The sequence below is a fragment of the Sorghum bicolor genome, chromosome 4 (assembly GCF_000003195.3).
Source record: "Sorghum bicolor cultivar BTx623 chromosome 4, Sorghum_bicolor_NCBIv3, whole genome shotgun sequence".
Classification (NCBI taxonomy): Eukaryota; Viridiplantae; Streptophyta; class Magnoliopsida; order Poales; family Poaceae; genus Sorghum; species Sorghum bicolor.
Window position 1 is genome coordinate 62,547,583 of NC_012873.2, and position 20,862 is coordinate 62,568,444.

Genomic DNA, 20,862 nt, shown 5'->3' on the forward strand with positions numbered 1-20,862 from the left:
CATATAGTTATTTGTCATCATTTAACGTTCATTGCATAGCTATTAATTATCTTACAAGATCATGGATTATATCAAGCACTAGCACATCTACACCAAATGCATATCAAGTAGGTAACAAGGAATCCAGGTAACAATCATCTATGATTTTGCTAAGGTCGACAAGGTGATAGCATGCATATGATATATATGTGTAGTTATAAGTGAATAGGTAACAAGGATGATCCCAAGTTATACTTGCCTTGACCAAAGCTCTCCTGAGCCCGCTGGTCTTCAAAAGCTTGGTCTTGATCACCAACGTACGGCTCACCGTCTAATCCCAATCATCAATCAACAACACGCAATCCAATGTAGACAATCATACACGAAGCAAACAAGGTATAATTAGAACAATACACCAAACAGTGGTAAAACAAATATAAAAGTTTATGATAATATTCTACGCAGCGCTACGATCACACAAACGTAAAGTTCACGAAAATCGGAATTAAAACGAGTAAGATATGAATTTTCTAAGATTTCCTATAAAGAAATAATTAATTAAATGCTACTGCAGAATTAAAAAGTTTCAAAACAGTAAACTAATATTTCTAACATGTAGAGATCGTAAATACGAATCTAACGCAATTTGAATGGATAAAAACGGAGTTAAAACGAATATTTTATGAGCAAAACAAAATCAGTGGCAATCTTGTAAATAGCAGAAAAGCATTTTTTTTTTCAACCGGCCGTCACCAGCTCCGGTGCGGTGGCTCCATTGCCGGCCGTTTCGAGCTCGCCGGCGACGACGGACTTCTCGATTCCGAGCACCGTTTCGCGAAAGGAAAACACCGGGATGAAGAGGAGCTCACCACGATCTCGTCTAAGCGCTTGGTTGGGTCCGAGAGATGACGAAGACGGCTCGCGGCGTACGGAGATGGAGTTGGCTTTCGGCGAGATCCGAAACCGCTCGGTTTTAGGTGGCTAAGGCTTGGCTTCGCGTTTTAGATGCAAAAGGGGTTCGCTGCGGTGCTAGGGAGCTTTATAGGGCGCCGAGGAAACGATTTTGGGAAGAAATCCCGACTTCCAGCGATTCGGTTTGGCTTCCGGTTGGTGTCTGCTCGGTGACGCTCGGAAGATGAACAGGACACTGCGCTGCGGGCCCGAGACGTCAGTGAGAGAAAAGGGTTTTTTTTTTCTATTTTACTTTCCAAAGCCTTTTTCAACAGATAATTTGAATGCAAATAAACTCTCACAAAAAAACAGCAAGCATAGAATAAGATGTGCTCCAGCATGATTACAAAACATGTTTCTAAGCTTATGATGAATTTTAATTTCAACAAAAATTTATTTGTTTTCTAATTTAAATGCTCACAAAAAAATATTCAAATAAATCAAATTAAAATCCTATTTCTTGAAAATCAGATTTCGGGTGTTACATGTATCTTCTCTCTCGGAAACTCAAAATTGTTGGCTAGAAAGTTGTCATCGCCATATACCTTGCTGCAGGAGAAATAAACCAAACACAATGTGTCAATTTCAAATGGTTTCATAATAATGACATAGGGGACAAGAAATAGGTCCGACATTATGAGGCGCACGTGACAAATATGTGTTAACTTTTGATACCTTGCTTAATTAGTCCATCGATTTTCCGATTGCATGCATGACAAGCTCCCAAACATTGTAATGAATATTGTTCAACATTTCCTTCACGATAAGCAAGTCACAAGAGAAAACAAATGTGGTTATAACATAGCTGACAACAATGTGCATGGTAGAGTTGCATTGGATGGGTAGCAGACTTGAGATCAACAACTCACTAGCACAACTCAGTAAGTGATGGTTTGATAGTATTTTTTAAAGGCTTTGAAGCACTTATGGATATTGTCACGATGACAAAACCGACCAACACTGCTTGAGGCAGCAATGGCTTTAGCATGCATGGGTTAAATCCGGGTTTGTTTTAGAGCAAAAAAGAATTAACTACAAATCCACAAAATTTACATGATGCTCCATTAAATAAAGTTACAAGTGGTCATGGAATTGAACAATTTTTGAGACACTTGGACAATGGTTTTATCAAACAATGGATCCAAGGAATATATGTTTTCTTGAGTGTGCAGTAGCACCGCCAAGGAAACTGTCATTTTCTTGGCGGTTTGATTTTAGCCCCCAAAGAAAATCGGAGCCGCCAAGACAATTCCAGTTTCCTGTAGTGGGAGCTCACCAAGAGAAAACTAAAAGCTACCTTTGATTTGGGCTCGATAGGGGTGGGAAAAAAGGAAGAGACGTGAGGAAGACCAAATAGCTTTCAGCAAAGAAATTTCTTCAGAATAGCATCGATAAACCAGCAAAATGATATTAGAAGAGAAAATTAGAATCCCTGCTCTGGTTTCCACCACCCCGGTCTACCGGATGCGTGAGCATATGCACGCCTTGCTTGGCCATGCATCTAGCTAATGGAGTATATAATGGGTCATTTGGAGCAAGTGTGGGTGTGGCTGTATTATAGATGAGCATCAGCCGAGCATTTTTGGGGCTACGCGGAGGGTGTTTCGTCCTCTTCTGTCAGAAACGGATTCTCTGCGCGATCCATGCAGGCGTCGTTTGTCTGCACTAGAGTTAATTAACAGACATATACGTACTCATCTACTCACAATTTCACATGTTGATCGAGCTAGCTAGAGGTCGAGCGATGGCCCAATATTATATGCTTCTACAATACTCACACAGTAACACCACACATAGTAGGGCATCACCATGGCATCTGCGACTTTGTATTAAAAACATAACATAATGCCACACAAACAAGCTTACAAACGCCCATGGGGAGTACACGAGTGGGCTTTCTTGGAGCACCTGTGTTGGATTTTGGCTCAAACAAGACGAATTCGTACGTGACAACAAGGACACAACGGAGTTCTTGTTGTTTCTTGGCTATGCATTTGTCGGTATCGAATTCACGGCTAGCTTAATGACGTTTTTAATTATAATTATAATAGTAATATAGATAAGCATAAGCTAGTAGCTTCCTGCTGCGATGCGAAGGACTGACGCACAGGGCCGGACTTGCACTGCGCCGTTCCTGTGGGCGCTGTGCCATGCAGCAAAAAAGCGCCTCTGCTAGTGCTGTTGATGGCGCGTTTACCGTGTCCCCATTACCGCGGTCTATGCTCTCATATTGCGAGTAGGGATGAAAACGACCGGAAATCGATAGGAGGTAAATCACTTTTGTTTTCATATTTTTTTTAAAACGAAATCGGTACAATATTATCGGAAACGAATATGGTGACGGTATTTCGATAATTTTGAAAATGATAGTAGTCGATTGAAAAATATATCGAGAACGATCAAAATTTATGAAAACGATATCCTAAAAACGATAAATATGCCAAACCGTCAAACAGATGAAAAGATCTATATAACTCGACATATCTCATATAACAATGATAAATAACACAACAGTTGATAAGATGACAAGCTGAAACGACACAGTTCACACCATCTTAGGTCTCAAACAGTAGCAAATCACGCAACAGTACGACAATTCTTGATAAAGCCACAATATAAATGATCATGTTCCAAGTTGACTCGACATAGCATAGTGATCAAAATATGAATTATTAGAGATCCTCTTTAGAGGTTGTAGCCTGTAGCTTCCTAAAGATGAATGTCAGGCATGTCATTAATTAAAGACCTTTGAATCGATAATTATCAATGGTAAATTACCAGTTAAATAAGGGAATCTTCAAAAATGATCAGAAGAAGACAAAATCATTTTCGCTTTCGTTTCAATTATTTTTAATGTTTTTGTTTTTGTTTTTCGGTTACTGTTATCATTTTCATTTAGGTCTAAAAAGCAGAAAAAACTTGAAAACGATTTCTGAAAATTGGAGATTACCATTTTTGTTTTCATCCCTGCACGCGAGCACCGTGATGTACATTAGTGACGAAAAAAAGAAACGTCTCTAAAATTTACATCTGTGATGTGGGCAACATCACTTACGGATATATGCACAATAGTGAAGGTTATTGAGAAAAACTAGTCTCTGATGTACGCACAATAGCAGCGGTCGCTAGGAAAAAACCTTCTTGCTATGTGCAATGAAACGGTTACTAAATAAAACTATCTCTAATATGTTCACAATAGCGACAGCTATTATGAAAAAATGTCTCTAATATAAAGTACACACTAGCGACAGATACTAAGAAAAATCTGTCTTCGATATATCTCAATATCATAGACATGATGTTAGAAGCATCGTTTGTAATGTTTGTGATGTGTTTAATTAGTGACGTGCGTTGTTTGAGATTAGATATGTAGTTGACAGTTCATATTTCGGTATATCTACAATATCATTGCATGAAAGACGATGTTCTTTTAGAACGTGCCTCCGACGTTCCTTAACATGTCTGTGTTAAATGCAATTTTTGTCTCACATGCATTTATAATTAGTTCACACAACAACCATTAAATCATAATCATTAGTACATAAACATAATATCTCATTGCACACCATATATATGTTCTAAGAGACATTAAAGAGTTCAAATGCAGTATATTTGATTTACTGACTAATTAATCAACTATAGCACACGGCGGCTCATAGAACAACGTTACAAACCACATTATTAATCCGTAGAATGGAATTCCCTAGTATCATTGATGGCTTTGGAGTTGTGACATCAAGAATGAGGCAATAGTTCTCCATATTTCACATAGAACACTTCTATCAAGGACTATGTTGTTGGACACTTCAAAATCCTTTGCCACTACTATCGGCTTATAGATGTGCCTCTGATATAGCTCATCAGATACAGGTATGTTTGTTGCGTGGCTCTTGAAAAACAAAACAGAAATGAGTTTTAACTAGACAAATCTATACACTTGCTGATTTACCATCTCTAATGTACATGTCTGTTGTTCCTTTCTGACGTAGTGTAGCATGTGTATTTTGACAATGTTTGGACCTTATATGCACAAATTTATCAAGTTGTTGTACATATTTGAGTGCTTTACAGGTTGCTAGGGCATTATGCAACCACATAGGCATAGTTGTTATATATGTTGGGTGAAAATTATTTAATAATGGCATAAGTGGGTAAACTAGATGCAACTTAGATTATGTATCATAGGGCACATTTGGTTTCGTAGCCAGGATAGTCCTTTTCTTGCATAACGAAGAATCGGAATGCATCTGCCGTTTGGTTGTCGGGTCGGTCTTTTTTGGATTTATGCTAGGCTGCTAGCTAGCTGTTTCATAGCTTTTGCAGAGTAGTTTTAGCTCGCTAAGAGCAAGTATTATAGTGGGCTGTAAGCTGGCTAAATGCTGAGGTGGAGGAGAGAAGGGAGGAGAGAGAGGAGAAGCGGGCTGTAAGCTTACAGCCCTAGGCACAACCAAGAAACTTTGTGAGAGAGACAAGTGGGCCATGTCTTAATAGTGAATAGCTAACTATTGTATGGGTGGGCTGGGAGAAGGCTGCAAGGAACCTTACAGCCAGCAAGTGGGCTGTATTATTAAACTTGCTCTAAGCGGGCAAGCTCCTCGTTTCCTGCGCCGCGAGCGAGGCGAGGTGAGGCAAACCAACCAAACACACCTATAATATCAGATATGTAACTTAGATGTAATTTTAAGAGGTTGTTTTATTATGTTTAATAATGACTGGCTTTGGATGTAAATTTATAGATTTGTTTTATGTTTCTTTTCATTATGCCAAAGTAATTAGAGTATATCAAAATTGATAGTCAAATCTTTCTGATTTTTTACCTTTTTCTTGGAAGGTGTCTTGTCAGATTAATATGAAGTGATCTCTATTAGCGTTAGAGTCTTTATTTTGTAGTAGTCTGATGGGCTCGTTGCCGGCCGTTTACATTTGAAATTATATATTTGTGCCTTTTGACTTCTCTTCATCCCAGTTTGTCTGATTCCTCCCGTGAGACCGTTTGGATACACGAACGGCCAGGAAGCCTTGCATTTGGCAGACCGAAAACGCGAGTTCGATTCTTCTACCTTGACTTGATAAATGGTTCACGCATCATGAATGACGCAGGTGCTGCTAAATTAGCACGCATGAGCTTATCGTGTGGGCGCTAGCTAGGGTTTCTTTCGCTTCCTTTTTGACATATACTTTATAATATGCAATGCATCCATGTCGCTTTCGTTATCTGAACTGGCCGGGCCGGCAACCGCCATGGCGGCATGATCGAGTAGTAGTTTGATAGAGCTTACGGCCGGCCAAGTGAGATTTTGCAGTGTCAGCTAGGTTCGTTTCTCGGCCGGCTGGCCTGCTGCTCATTTTAATTTCCAGATTACATGTGGCAACATGGGAGTCGATGGGCGTCCACTCGAAGCAATTTCTGAACCCTTTTGGTGTGCAATCAAATTGATTCTACTAACTCCTTAACTACTACTACAACCGTGTATGATTCACGTGTGATAGTGACATCTTGTTTTACGTGCCGTTGTTGTCGATAGATTATTAGAGGACGGACAGAAAATGGGCACATTGTGTGAATTGTGTGTCCTATGTTATATGCTATACTTAAGCTTATGCTTATGCATGCATGCACGCAATGCAAGAAAATTTTGACGTCCCAACGCCCCAGAGAACTGCAGATTGCACCTGAAAATTGTTGACTCACGGCCGGCCGGTCAAATAAAAAAAAACCTTCAATGCATGTTTTTCCTCCACGTGGTAGGAAGTCTTTGCATGTATAGAGACACAGACGACGATTACATGTCGGTAAATGACTTCTAGAACGAAGGGAAAGTGGGAAAGGATCGATAGATTTGCACGTACGGCGAGCTAGGGCTATGCCGCGCGGTCAGTCACTTGGTCACACGCGTACAATTCAGCCTGGCTATGTCGTCATGTTGTGAACTATTTTTTGTTTTTTTATCAAACACCTTTTTTTTAAAAGAGTTCATGAGGTGAAGCTCTTTTTTTTAACGCTCTCACAATGAATTGAAGAGATGTGAAACTGAAAAAGTAGCTCTTTCTCTCATTTTCCTCTCTTAACCATACATGAAGCGGTTAACGAAGCTATTTTGCTAAATATTATTTTCTAAATATAGCTCAGCTTCACTAGTGATGTGAAACAGAGTTGTGCCAAACGAGCCTTATTGTTACTCCACGGCCACGCTAAACACAACATGACGACCGAACAAGACGAGCCGACGATAGCGTCATATACCATAGGAAAATCGGCAACGCCGCCACAAGCCTGTGGCTGCCGTTTTCAGTGAATGCTGACGGGGATAAAAGCACGCGCGATAGCATCGTATTGACAGATCGATCGGTGGGCTGTAGAAAATAGAAACCAGATCACTGGCGGGAGCTAGCCTGGGGCTTGAGAGAGACCCAAGCGCGCTAGCTGCATGCATGCATGCTGCATTCTGCAGGCCGCCGGCCACCACCAGGCTGGGCAGCTCAGAACCCGATCGAATCAAAAGCGCGACGACGAGGACGTACGATCGTGGAACGTACGCGTCTCCCAGATGCTCACGCAAAGGACCAGCACCAGCAGCTCTCTCGATCGATCAGCGATTCAGCGCTAGATGCCATGCCAGTGGGACGACGGACGCTCTTGCGCCGCCGCCGCGCGGTGCATTGCACGCGGCGCAAAAGGCAAAAAAGCCCGCCGTGAAAGCCGCCCCCTGCTCCTGCTGCAGGCTGCGCGTGCACAGTGCTGGCTGGGGGCCCTCTCTAGTTCGTATATATCGTAACAATAGCGCACGCGGACGCGCACCGCGCCACCGATCCGCCTCGGTTGCTCCCGCGCGCATGCACGCGCTGCACTCGGCAGCGCCTCTCGCTCGCTTGTTGTCGCTCCTGTTGCTGTAGTAGTTGGAGTTGCCTGTTGATGCGTTTGTGGGGAGCATGCGGTGGCGTCAGACGGGCAAACGAGAGGCCGCCTGCGGGCAGTTGGGTAAACTCTCTGCTCTGATGTAGGAGTACTCCCTACTCCAGACAGTCTCAGTGATGACGACGCCTGATGAGCCTGGGAAAGCTGCGGACCTCTCTCTGTCTGCTCGCATTGCGTTTGCATGCATGCTGTGGCCTGTGGCACTTGCAGGAGTATAGTATAGACGCATTTTCCATGCAGCACGAACTAGTGAGGTCTTTTTTTAGATAAAGGAATATCCATTCCAGCCTGCACATTCACGAGTGAATGCTTACAGCTTAAACATTACAAAAGTTGAGACATAACCCAGAATCCGCTAAGCGGCAAACTAGATAAAAACTTGGGCCCTAACACATGAGGGCAACCTAGTTATGACAAAGTCCAGAGCGCAGCTAAAGCGAGCAAACTGACCACAGATCTAAACCTTACACATGAAGACACTCGAACCGGGCAAACACAACAGATATCTGTTGCCTTACACAGGAAGGAAATCAAACAGGTACTGCCCGAGGCACAGACCAAAACAAAAGAAGGATTCTACACTTCTATTCTCTTATAATGTTTCCAGGAACTAAAGAGTTGTAGTGCTGCTCCTTCCAGATATCTGCAGCCATAATTCAAATTTCTTCTCTCTTCCTCTTTAGACAGCAGAGACCAATGCCTGATCCAGAAAGTCCCCCTGAAAATCACCTGCAAATAAGAATTAGCAACCAAATTTTGGAAAACCGCATCATTTCTATTTAGCCATAAAACCCAACAAAAAGCTGCTATCCCCACTAACATTTGAGTCTGATAAGTGATAAGGCTGTGCCTGGTCCCTTGGCCTAGTAATAGTATCGTCGTGTCCAAAGGGCTGGGCGCAAAGTCGCTTGATCATATCATCGATCGACGGCTGGGCGCGTATCGTGGCAAAAGTTCAGGTTGTCCGGTCGCTGTCTCGCTAGCTAGCCGCGCGTCCCCCGGCCGTCCATGCATGCTGGTTCAGTGGTGCTCGTGCTGGTGCCGGTGCGTCCATGCATAAAACTGTTCTCTGCGCTGACCAGTAATAGTGAGATATATATTCTGTGTGACTTCGAACGGAGCCACTGGCTGCAAGTGTCGCGATCGATCAAGGCTGCAAGTGTCGCGCCCAGGGCATGGGCGCGCGGACGCGGACGCGGCCCCGGCCTCCGGCCGCCTGGCCTCTCGTGTGGCTGGCTGGCTGCCGGCTGCCGCGCGCTCTGGTCGCTGCCTGGCACGCCCATGCATCCCCGTGCAGCGCAGCGCAGCGGCCTGGACGGGTCACCGCGAGTGGGAAGACCGCGCGCCGCGCGCCGGGGTGGAGGCGCGTGCGCGGCACGGAGCGCGAGACGGACGGCCGGGCGCGGGCGGCGGTGGTAGTGCGACTGCGAACAAGCCGCGTTGTTGCAATCAGAGACCGACGAAAGCGACCACTGCTGCACCCCCTGACTGTATGGCGTCGGTCTTCTCTTCCAAGACCGGCAGTGTGGCTGGCTGCAAACGTTGACACTTGACAATCACACGGGCGTGCATGCGCTAGTGCAGCCTCGATCGACAGGAACAGTGAAAAGACAGCGGTGGACTAAGGCCCGGCCGGTTCTCCATGTTTTGAGTCGAGTCGTCTTGGAAGTGGCGATTCCAAGTCCAAGTCCAACCCGGCCGTGCGGAGAATTAAGGCGTCGCGTCGTCGGCAACTAGCTAGCTATTAGGCTGCTTGACCCGAACATATTCTCTATCTGGAAAGAAAAGGTTGACTTGGTAATATACCCTAGCTAGCTGCTGCTCAGGCCTCAGTCTCGGCGTTCTTGGTGATCTTTGTTGGCGTCATTGTCGCCGACTCGCCGAGTGTGGCACCTAGGGGCATGATATATGGATCAGCGTGGTTCAAGAAGCCTATCACGGTCGTGACCAGGTCAAAGCCACAACCCGTCGCGTCGCGTCGCGTCGCGTCGCCATTTACGCCCTTAACACTCTACTCTGTAGACCATACCAGTGCCACGTCCCGTTTACAACCAAAGTCGTTCTAGTGCGCTCGACCACCGACGGTCGACGGAGCAACTCAGACGTCTGAGTTAGCGTCCACGTATTGCATTGGTACATAGGGCATGGCCCAGACAGAACGAAGCGACCCGCAGTTGAGCACCAACACCACCACCACGCCACCGCCTCTGCCGCACGTTGGGTTGGACCGGGCCACATACCGCTGCAGCAGCAGTCCAGTAGAAGCACCATTTTTATGACCCATAAACACTGGACGTCGGGCTCGTCGGTTCCTAGTCTCTTATGACCATCTTTTCATCTCGATGCCCACGACTTCAAACTTCAGCTACCACAGCACCAAAACTGCACTGAAATTCAAAGCGAGCTGTGGTGCGACGTCGGGGTTCAGAACACGGATGCTCAGTTTCTGGGAGCTCAACTGTTTAACAACTTCTGTACTAGTCTACTTTTCTTGCGAAAAAACTACTAGTCGACTACCACGATGGGAAGTGAGGTGGTAGAGGATCTTGGGCATTCACACCTCCATCAAGCTCCAGGTCGACCATAACAGCAATCTGAGTTCAAATTCTGATTGCTCAAAAGGAGGCAAAAGAAGTTGGCATGATGAATATTCCCAAAGCGCGTGAATCGTGGAGTGGAAACTGAGATTCCCAGCAGAAAATGACTTTCAGCATGGTCAATTTGGAGAGGAAAAATCACAGCATGTGCGATGTGCCTGAGCAATTCGATGTTTTTGTATCCTCACTCCTGACGTCTGCATCCATTTGTTCATGGATATCACTTACGGTGAGCAGATCTTGCCAGTCAAAAAAAAGCTCCAGGTGGGAAGACGTCTAGACCGACATTCAGCATGCAGATGGGAACACACAAAATCATTCGCACACACGTATAAGTAGTCATTAAGTAGAAGGAAAACCCAGTGGTTATGCCACGTTTTAATGATGAGTCAATCGCAATCGAGTTCCGTGAAAGGAGAACTGGGGTCACCACATTAATCCTTATACTAAATTTGGTTTGATACGGACAGAATAAATAAACTGAAAACTAGAATGTCGTAATCTTCGTTGAAGCTTCTCCATCTTTCTTCTATGTAATGGTCACTTGAGTGTGTATTTTCCTCACTCGGTCTTCCGAGCCTTCGCCTTCCTTGCTGGCTTGATAACATTGCCCAGCAGGAGAAACACAATGGGAACAATTGTGCCAACATAATATACGCTCTGGTAGGACGCCAAGGTTTCTTTGAAGCTCAGTACCTTCAGAGAACAAAAATGAGCGTATATTAAGTATCACACCGTTACCGAAAAGGAATTGTTTCCTCATTCTGGTGGAGGCAGTAGGTACCAAGTTTTTTCATTAAGACACGTGAAACTAAAACTACAATAAATGCAGCATTATTAACAGTGATATCCATACTACTTCTTAACATGTTCCTTCCCCCCCCCCCCCCCCTAACAACCATCTCATCATCTATAGAGGCAAAGTATACATGGAACTATAGATGCTCTGGGAACTTCATTGTTTCAGAGATAGACTGAGGACATCAGGTCAAAAAAATTATGCAAGAACCTTTTGCTGAAAATTCATATAGACAAGCACCATCATGTTTTGTGATTTCCAAATCCAACATGATACAAAATAAAGAAGAGCCTGACACTGACCAGGAACCCGATGCAGGAGTAGTTAAGCACCAGCAATGTATAAGCAAAATTTAGAAAAGCCAGGATACCGCGGAGGAATGAACTGCTCACTGCTTGCTGCCATCTGTATATAACTGTATTGGAAGAAAAGGAAAAAATTACAAGTTAAAAAGCTATTTTATCAAAACAAGCTCAGAAAAAATTGCTTAGCCGCAGCCACTGGCGGAGCTGCCTTAAGGCCAACCTGCCCCTCCCCCCTGATGAGAAAAGTAAGAGCTCATGGCACTAGCTACTGCATGCCTACCCAAGCTGCTGAAATTTGCATGGCTACAAGGGCTAGCAGACATGAACCTCCACCATCTCAATTGCTCACCGTCTCCGCATAGTAGCTCACCACTTCACCAGCCCATGGTTGCTGGTTGGACTTCTAGTATGTACGCAAGGTAGTCTGTTTCTCACGCTGATTGTTTGTTCAATGCAGTTAGATGTAGCCTTAGATAATGCAGCACTTTAGCCTTATAGCTGTTAATTGGCATGAAATCCCCCACCCACACCACACACACACACACACACACACACACACTTTAACGCATTCCGCCACTGGACGCAGCAAACCTAACAGTAAGAGGGTAGCAGTTCACTAAAAGAAAACTATGATGGATAGAGAGGTACCTCGTGAACCATTTATCATCAATGCTGACTGAACAAAGAATATGATATATCCAGGATACAGTCCCTGCAGAATGAAAAGATCACATAAAAGGACAAATCAATGTGGGTAAATTTGTGCAAAGTGTCAATCACAAGATAAGCTGGTGGGATAAGAATGCCATTAAGAGAGGATCTTAATACACTAAGGGGGCGTCTGGTAGAAGGAATGGGATGGTCCATTATCTTCTCGCTCATTACTTTTACTGTTTGGTTTGTGAAATGGAATGGATTGATCCACATCCACCACCACGGCACCAAGAACTCCCTCCAGTCAACAATAGCTGACATTACACATTAAGGACAAAGCAAATGAACTAGCATTGAGGGACTGAGGGAGTTAAGCATGAGGGATAGTCATTCCACCAAAATTCATGGGATGAACTCATGATGGACCACCATGGGGGTGGTTCAGGTTCCTCAATCCAAACACCCCCTAGGAGGCTAGGAGTCAAACAAGTTCAATTCACATGTGAACTCTACTTGCGAAGGTAGATACTAAGGCACTTAAGGCATATGTTTTCAAACTGTCTAATCTGCCCTAGATGCCATGGCACCAATTAGCCTGACTAATTGCAACTAGTTGGGACAACTCGTAGTGCATAATTGATTGCCATGGCACTGATAAGCCCGACTAATAGTGAATAATTGCAATTAGTTGGACAACTTGATGACCTTGCTTAAGGCACCAGAACAATATAGCAATACTAATTTCCCAAAGTAATCTTCTAGCGTAACTAGGAACTACTGGTCCAACTAACATCAGCTTGCTCTACAACATGACAAAAAGTACAAGCTGCAATCACCAAAAATAAATAAATCAGAAGTCAGAAATAGTATAAGTTATATAACTCACATGCCAGATGGCGCTGACTGTCTGTGTACCCAACAACTGAAGGAAACCTGGTTTCTTTCCTTTCTGAATTAGCCTCTCATAGACATCTGAAACAGTTGTGGAACCATAAAAGTTAGTCTTATGTAATGAATAATAAACTGTAGTCTGAATAAATTTAAGGAAAATCCACTATTTCAGTAGTGGCTCTCGTGTAGCATAAATTCTTCAAGGTGTACAAAACTTAGTTTGTCCATAAATAAGTAATTTTTATATTATCTCCCAAACCAAGCAGCACAAATCATTGTTCATGGATAGTAGTACAGGCAATCATGTATACCAGTTGGATGCAAATCAAACTCTCAATTCCTTTGAGATTATGCTTTTTAATCTTTGGTGGGGTGGGGATTAAAGCACGTCCATACAGACAGATTAAATTCAGTTTCAAAATATCATTCTATCATGTTTAAAAGAATCAGTCTATCATTCAACAAAGCAGTGATGTAATGGACTTTACCAAAAGACAGAACTTACAGTATCGTAACCATGTGCTCACTTGAATATTCCACACAAGGGGAATTTGAACTGCACTTCCAGCTAATTCAACACCTAATACATCAACATTTTTCGCACGATCCCATTTGGCTTTCGGGGGAGAAGATTCTGACCAACCAGTAAAGCCCAGACCAGATATGATAATTGAGGCTTCTGAAATTGACCATATAAAGTAATATTTCCAACGAGCAGTGAAGCCTGACATGTACTGATAGAAGAGTCGGTGCCAGAAACCCCATTCATAATATAAGGGCTCACTAAACCGTGAGAGTGGAAATTTAGGTGACAGGTATAAATATAACCCCATGCATACACCAGCCTGAACTAGAGCACGCAAAGTAGGTAACAATGGCGAAGGAGTTGGGCTAGCCCATATCTGCAAAAGATTAACAAATATCAGAAAGAGCAAAAGGATAGTATAACCCACACATAGTAGTTGAAGGACACTTACTCCTTTCCTCTCAGTCCAATCAAGATAATCTTTCATCTCATATACCGGTCCAGCAAAATGGCTCCCACAACAGAGACAGTACCCAAAATATTCAATTAGAGAAGGAAGCTTAGTCAGTCGGTATTTTTTCTGAGCATCGCGTAAACCCTCTTCCTTCAAGATACCATCACTGTAGTTTATTGCGCATGAAATGACTTTCAGCGTTAAAACCATTAAAGCGCCTGCATTGCACAAACAAATTAAATTCTGGAAGGTCACTATAATGTAACAGGGTATGCTAATTTTCCTTCGAACAAACAAAACTTTGTAGATACAAACATAAAGAACAAGTTGACTAATGCCAAAATGAAGGAACATGTGCTTGCTTCCTTCAGTTATGTTGTTACAAATTACAACTATCCTTGCCTTTGCCTCTATATAACCATTATTTTAGCACTATGCCTACGCTTCTAGAAAATGAGCAGTATGAAATATTACCTTTGCTTCCTACAAAAATGAGCACTGCTCTCAACTATCTGGTGATAACAAAAATCCTTAAGCAACATTGTTAACTATCAGCAGCACAATACAAGGAAATGAATTGAAATCCATGATTAGCCTGGTTCCTTATTTGACACTGAAAGGTGACTTGGTTCCTTATTTGATCCTAGAAGATAAATCTTCCCCTATATGACACTAACTTTATTTATGGTGCCCAATTTGACACTACCATTAGTTTTGGCTTCTAACACTGTTAACAGCCAGTGGAAATTACAATATTTCCCTTGATGTGGTTGTGCAGCACCTTGAGATTTCACAGCAGCAGATCATGAGCTTTTGCAGCAGCAAGTTATGGTAGATTTGTTGTGTTCTATATTTTTTTATGATGAGTTTTCGGGGCAGAATCATTTTTTTAATCAGTTAATTTTGTGATGTGTCCGAATAAAGTGGTCCCAAGGTATACAATAATACCCACTAATTTTCGTCCTTGTCATACACCTGTAGTCTAGGAGACAATTTTCTCATCTGCCGCCTGCATATTAGACCATGGTTTGGAACTGTTCAATAGCATGCCAAGCCACACCATATATCAATTAACTTTCACATCCTTGCATTTGTGTGTACCTTATTCGCAAAATGCGATGAAAGATTAAACAACACACACATACCAGCTACTTAACACGGATACGCCAGGGAGGTGCCGCATCCTGTATCGGATACATATCCGATACGGATACATGATGGATACGTATTGGAAGAGTATCCGAATTTTTGTTAATTTCATGAATATTGAGTACGTCGACCGATACGTATCTGCCCATTCGATACGGCCCAGCCCAACAAACACGCGTGCACTCCCTCTATCCCCAATGCCAGGCCCCGACGCCCACACTCCCGCACTTCGTGCCACCTCCAGCGAACATGCGTGGTGATGTCTTGTCCTGCTCGCCGGCCGTCGGCCGCTGGCAACGAGTCTCCGCCCCCGCTCGCCAGCGACGAGCTCCGCCCGCGCTCACCGGCGATGAGCTCCACCCCTACTCGCCGGCCGCCGGCAAAGTCTCTGCCCTGCAACTTGGATCCAGGTGTCCAGCGACCTGCCGACCTCCCATCCCGTGAGTTCATACCCTTCCCTATTCTCGATCTACTATATTTCTGCAGTTCATGACTTATTGTTGCTTGATTTCTTTGGTCCGCACTTCCTCTTCCTCTGTCCATTCTCGATCTACTCTGTTTTTGCATTTCTTAATTTCTTGTTGCCTGATTTTCTTTGTATGCAGTGGATGGTGTCTGGCATGTCTCCAAATATGAGTAGATGGCGTCTCTTTTTTCCATTCTCGATCTACTCTGCAGCTCGCTGTTTTGGATGAGTGAAACAATTGAGGAAATAGAGAGCTGATGAGAGGCTGAATGCCATTTATTAATAGTAAAACATAATAATAGAACTTAAGTAGTTATTATCTTTTTAATTTTTAAAATAGTAAAACGTATCCGCGTATCAGATTTTTTAGAAAATTGCCATATCCGTGTATCCGTATCCTTCCGATACTGATACGCGCATCCGTATCCGTGCTGCATAGCATACCAGCAAGTACAGGCTTTAATTTATCTCCCAGAGTACTCACATAACCGCTTCGCAGCACGCTTCCTTCCTGATTATCAGTTTGGCCAAGAAATCCCTGACTGAGCTGCTCTACTCGCCGCGGGCCATGAGGCGCAGCTTGCAATGGGTACAGCCAGCCACGGGGCTCCGCCCGCCCTGGCTGGCCATGCTGCAAGGGCTGCCGCCGCCGGAGCCTCTCTGATGTCACGCCAACAGCCTTCAAGCACTAGATCTGGTCTAGGGTTTGGGGAGCTTGAGAAACATGGAAAAGGATGAGATAGAGATAGAGAGAAAAGGCGACCGAGCGTTTCCTCAGGAAACAGAGCTGGGAAATGTTCCATCCATGTTTTTGGGCAAGGGCATTTTCGTCCTTCTGTGATTAATCTAACAGCAAGCACTAACAGAAGTGGACAGTGTCAAATTGGGCATAAAAATAAATTGTCATTTAGGGAAAGATTTTCTTTCAGTGTCAAATAAGGAACCAAGTCATCTTTCGGTGTCAAAGGAATGGGGGATTGAATTCCATGAAATCTTTTTTTGTGCATTATTTCATATGTGTATCAGCAATGATCCAGAAAGCTGCACAGCAAACACTAAGTTAACTATTTGATGTACAAACAGCAATAGACATACCAGTTGCATCAATGCCTCCCTCCTTCCATGCATCCCCGCTCATGTAGTACACATGACTAGTAATAAGAGGAGAAGATGTAAGGCCTTAGAATATTTTAATTGATTATCATTATGCAATATGGTCAATACTGACCATTGAAAAAAAATACTGACCATCGAAAAAAGTATGGTCAACACTTTTGTTTCAAACAATATCTAAATTAAAATAGTCCCAACATTCTATATCATGGTCAAGATTTTACTTAGTAAGATCTAAGCGTTAAACCAAATGTGCCCAAACAAGAAGCCCTTTTGAACTCAAGGTCACACTTTCTTATATTTCCAACAACAGCTGAATGATTTGCCTCGCTTTTCAAAACTTCGCATATGACACATGGGATTTAAGGCACAGTAGCAAACACAATATGGGAAAAAAGCTTAGACTAATCAATAGTATACAATATTACTATGTACTACACCCATGCAAGTAAAACATGTCAATGCAAAGGTTGGACAACAAAAAGAATATATTCATACCCATGCTTCAATTCTAGAGACAGGTACTCGGATAGGTTGGCCTAATTCCTAAGCTGAACGTACAGAGATCAAAAAGAGGACAGCTACATCATTTTAGGGAAAGCATAAAAGTGTTCAATTGGCATATGAAAGGTCCTAATTTCAGTTACAGATAATCACTATATGGTCCCAGTTTGACACAAGTTAAGCCATTAGAGCTGTTGTTGCCATATAAACAGGAATTGTGTCTTATTTACATAAAGGTTAATGTGGCTAGAATGCATGAGGTACGAGGACCTGCCAAAATGCCTTGCCATTGTTTTGGAGCGTAGTAGGATAATAAGAAACTAATTGCAAAAAGTTGGCCCGCTAATAGGGCACCATAGTATTCAGCACCATGTGGAAAAATAATTGAACCCGTATAACCTCACCCAAAGAAAAAGAAGTCTATTAGATGCAACCTCCACATTATTATTACATATGTTGAAACCTTCAATGTTACCATAAAAGGGGACTAAAAATGCCTGATTTCTTAGAATGGTCTGTCAGCGGTTTTGATCTGATTTTATACCCTCTCCTGGTTTACACTTCTAACCAGATATCAGCCTAAATATCAAATTGATGATCCAAGTTAATCTAATATGTTGGTATAGCGCAATTTTCACAAGAGGTTACATTAGAGGACAAGGGAGTGTCAGTTGATGAGAATGAAACTAGGATTCACCTGTGGTCACATACTCAGGCTTCATTGGATGTGGGTGGTATACAACAGTGAAGACCCTACAGTATACTACAGGTGGGTTTGGATTAATCAGGTTACAAGTAATTCATTCAATGTATAAAACAACAACAATATAATTCTAAGATTGTTTTTAGTTATGAAAAAGTTTGTGTTGAATTGATGTGTCCAATCCTAATAAACAGAACATGATAACAGAATAATTTGGCAGCGTCTTTGGATTACACAGATAAAAAATGAAATCTCATCAAAGCATACCCAAAAAAAAAAGACCACACCTTTTTCTGGACATTTGGATGATAATCTAAATTTTTTTGAATTACTTCAAACTGAAATATGGCTAGCGTAGGGTAGCGGTTCTCTCACGCTGATGCATCATGCTCCTTCATTTTTCATGGCACCTTGACCTTTTTGCAATGTTGCATTTTCTTGCAGCTACCATGCACAATACCATCTTACACACACACACACACACACAATAAGTTAAAGTAATATCACCTCAGTGCCTAACAAGGTTGTTTGCGTGTTCACAGATATCTCTAGCTAGTACACCCAAATAGGAACTACAGCATTGAACCATTCAAATACACATTGTGCTTACTTATTCATTGGAGCCGGGTGTATTTTAGAATAAGGGAAACCCTCAGAAGATGTAAAGCTTTACAATTTGATGAGAGGTTTACTCTTTAGTCTATTTCCCATGGTTAGCCAAACAATGTTCGTAGAAACTCAACTACTCCTTGCAATGAATCATAAATACAATCTCGGTATTACTATTTACTTACCATACAAACCAAAATCAACCTCACACACAGAACAAAACACTGGACCTGGTGACTTAAGGTTTGAACAAATAGTTAAAAAAAGTGTAGCTTATAAGGTCCCACTTTACTTCCATTCATCCACAGCCACGCACACGTTCCATTGGGTAAACCGATGGATACAGAGGCATATGCATGACCTAATGCTCAGGGCATAACTCAAACAACTGATAGATTAGAGCGACGCAGACCCAAATAACAACTAACCAAGACTTGCTGCAAAGGAAACCATAGAAGTGAGACATGAAAAGACAATTGTTTGGTTGGATAGCTCAAGAACTGCTTGTAGCCATATACACAGTAAATCACACAAAACTGTAAAAGAAAAAGAGAAGGTATGGATAAAGGAGCTCCACAATTTTCTGGTAGCAGGACACTAATTTCAACTCAAAGTCTCGAAACAGTCGCCTTAGTGCTAAAATCAATACAGTACCACCAGTGATTACATAGGGTTCTACACTCCATAGTATAGGACCTAGAACTCTAATGTTTGGCTGTGTATAAAACAAAACAACATATGACGGGTTACTGGTCAAATGTTAACAGGTTTAGATGCTACAAATAAGCAATCGAATTTCGAACGGAAGATGCAATCCATGCAGCAGTTATGAACTCCAAGCGTAGGCCACTACCAAAAATCTTTTAACTCCGGGTCTACGAGGATATGATTGAATTAGAACATGCAATCCATACATTATGAACTTCTATTCTAAGCCACTGCCATATTTTGTGGTTAATAACTAGACCACAAGGGAAAATGACTAAACTATTTGAACCTATTCATTGGGAACAATAAGAGTTCCCCTATCGAGAAGTTTGCAGGCATAGAGGCAAATTGGTGTGGAGTGAAGTTTGCAGGCATAGAGGCAAATTGGTGTGGAGTTAATGCAAGGCCACAGTTTGCCCCCTTCAAAATCTGACTTCGAGCAGGACCACAAGACCCCAGAACAAAGGTCCAAAACACTCAATCAACTCGAGCACCACTGCTGGCGCCACCACGCCCCCGTGCTTCGTCCACAATTACTAAGTTCTCATCCGAATAAACTGCAGTCAGTGTAATTTTCGTGTTCGGTTCTACTCAGATTTCAACATACCAGTATGGGTCCACTGTTCCTAATCCCCAGAAGCTAGGCCCTGGTATTAACCCGCTAGAGAGATTGTAGACAGAGGATGGAAGGGAGAGTTTCACCATGCGATGAGGAAGCCGAAGGCGCCGAGGAAGGTGATGAGCCCGGCGTGGCGACGGGACAAGAGCATGGCAAGGTAACCGAGCGTCATGGGCACGACGAAGAGGAGGTTGGACGAGGGCCCGAAGGAGAGGTAGGAGAGCGTGGCACCCGTGAGCCCCGCGTAGAGGTGACGCCCCGTGGCGCCGGGCACCGCGCGCCACAGGAGGCCCGTCGGGATGGTGGCCGCGAAGCAGAGCAGGAACCGGAGCACGGGCACCGACACGCCGATCGACGCCGCCATCGCCTCCATCTCCAGCCCCATCGTCGCCGCCGCCGCCGCCGATGGTCGAGGCGGCCAGATGCGGGCGCGCGATAGAATAAGGAGGAGGATTTGGTCCGCTTGCTCGCGGTCGGATGCGAGCTCCGATTCCGTTCCGAGCGGCGTGTGTCTATATGGATGCGGCAGCGGCAGACATGTTGAAGACGGTTTTGTAGAAAACTCCCTTCTATTTTTGGTTAATCAAATTTTGTAGAAATAGAGGGGAAAAGAACACTCAAGTTTTCCCTAGATCAATCCTTGACTTAAAAGCATGGTCCAACCATGAGTCTTGGAGGCAATCTTGTCCTTTTCGCAGGTTACAAGTGAATTTCCGCGTATGCCAAGTCCCAAGCATTGCTTACAATCTTTTATAAAAATCTTTTTAGTTTTTTAGGTTTAAGCTAGATTGTAAGCTTACATTCTACACCTTTTCTCCTCTCCTATTTTCTCTAACTCGGCATTTAGCTAGCTTATAACACAACCCTAGCACTATTTTGATTGAATTATTATGCTATAGAGCATATCTAGTAGACCTAG

The 20,862-nt window shown here is 43.2% G+C and overlaps 1 protein-coding gene across 1 annotated transcript; it reads right to left on the reverse strand.

Moving 5' to 3' along the window:
- LOC8073907 (lysophospholipid acyltransferase 1) lies at nt 10,759-20,490 on the reverse strand. Its single transcript, XM_002454443.2, has 8 exons — nt 20,027-20,490; nt 16,783-16,838; nt 14,070-14,290; nt 13,598-13,994; nt 13,088-13,173; nt 12,196-12,259; nt 11,545-11,657; nt 10,759-11,139 (listed from the first exon to the last, which is right to left on the reverse strand). The coding sequence occupies exons 1-8, from the start codon at nt 20,326-20,328 to the stop codon at nt 11,005-11,007; spliced, it is 1,374 nt and encodes a 457-aa protein (XP_002454488.1). The 5' UTR covers nt 20,329-20,490; the 3' UTR covers nt 10,759-11,004.

Bases quoted from the DNA above. Each gene is read 5' to 3' on its own strand.
- LOC8073907 (XM_002454443.2), bottom strand. From the start codon at position 20,328: ATGGGGCTGGAGATGGAGGCGATGGCGGCGTCGATCGGCGTGTCGGTG. The intron at 12,260-13,087 runs GTGAGTTATATA...TTCATTCTGCAG, and splicing joins CAGTCAGCGCCATCTGGCAT to GGACTGTATCCTGGATATAT. The intron at 11,658-12,195 runs GTACCTCTCTAT...CTTCCAATACAG, and splicing joins GATGATAAATGGTTCACGAG to TTATATACAGATGGCAGCAA.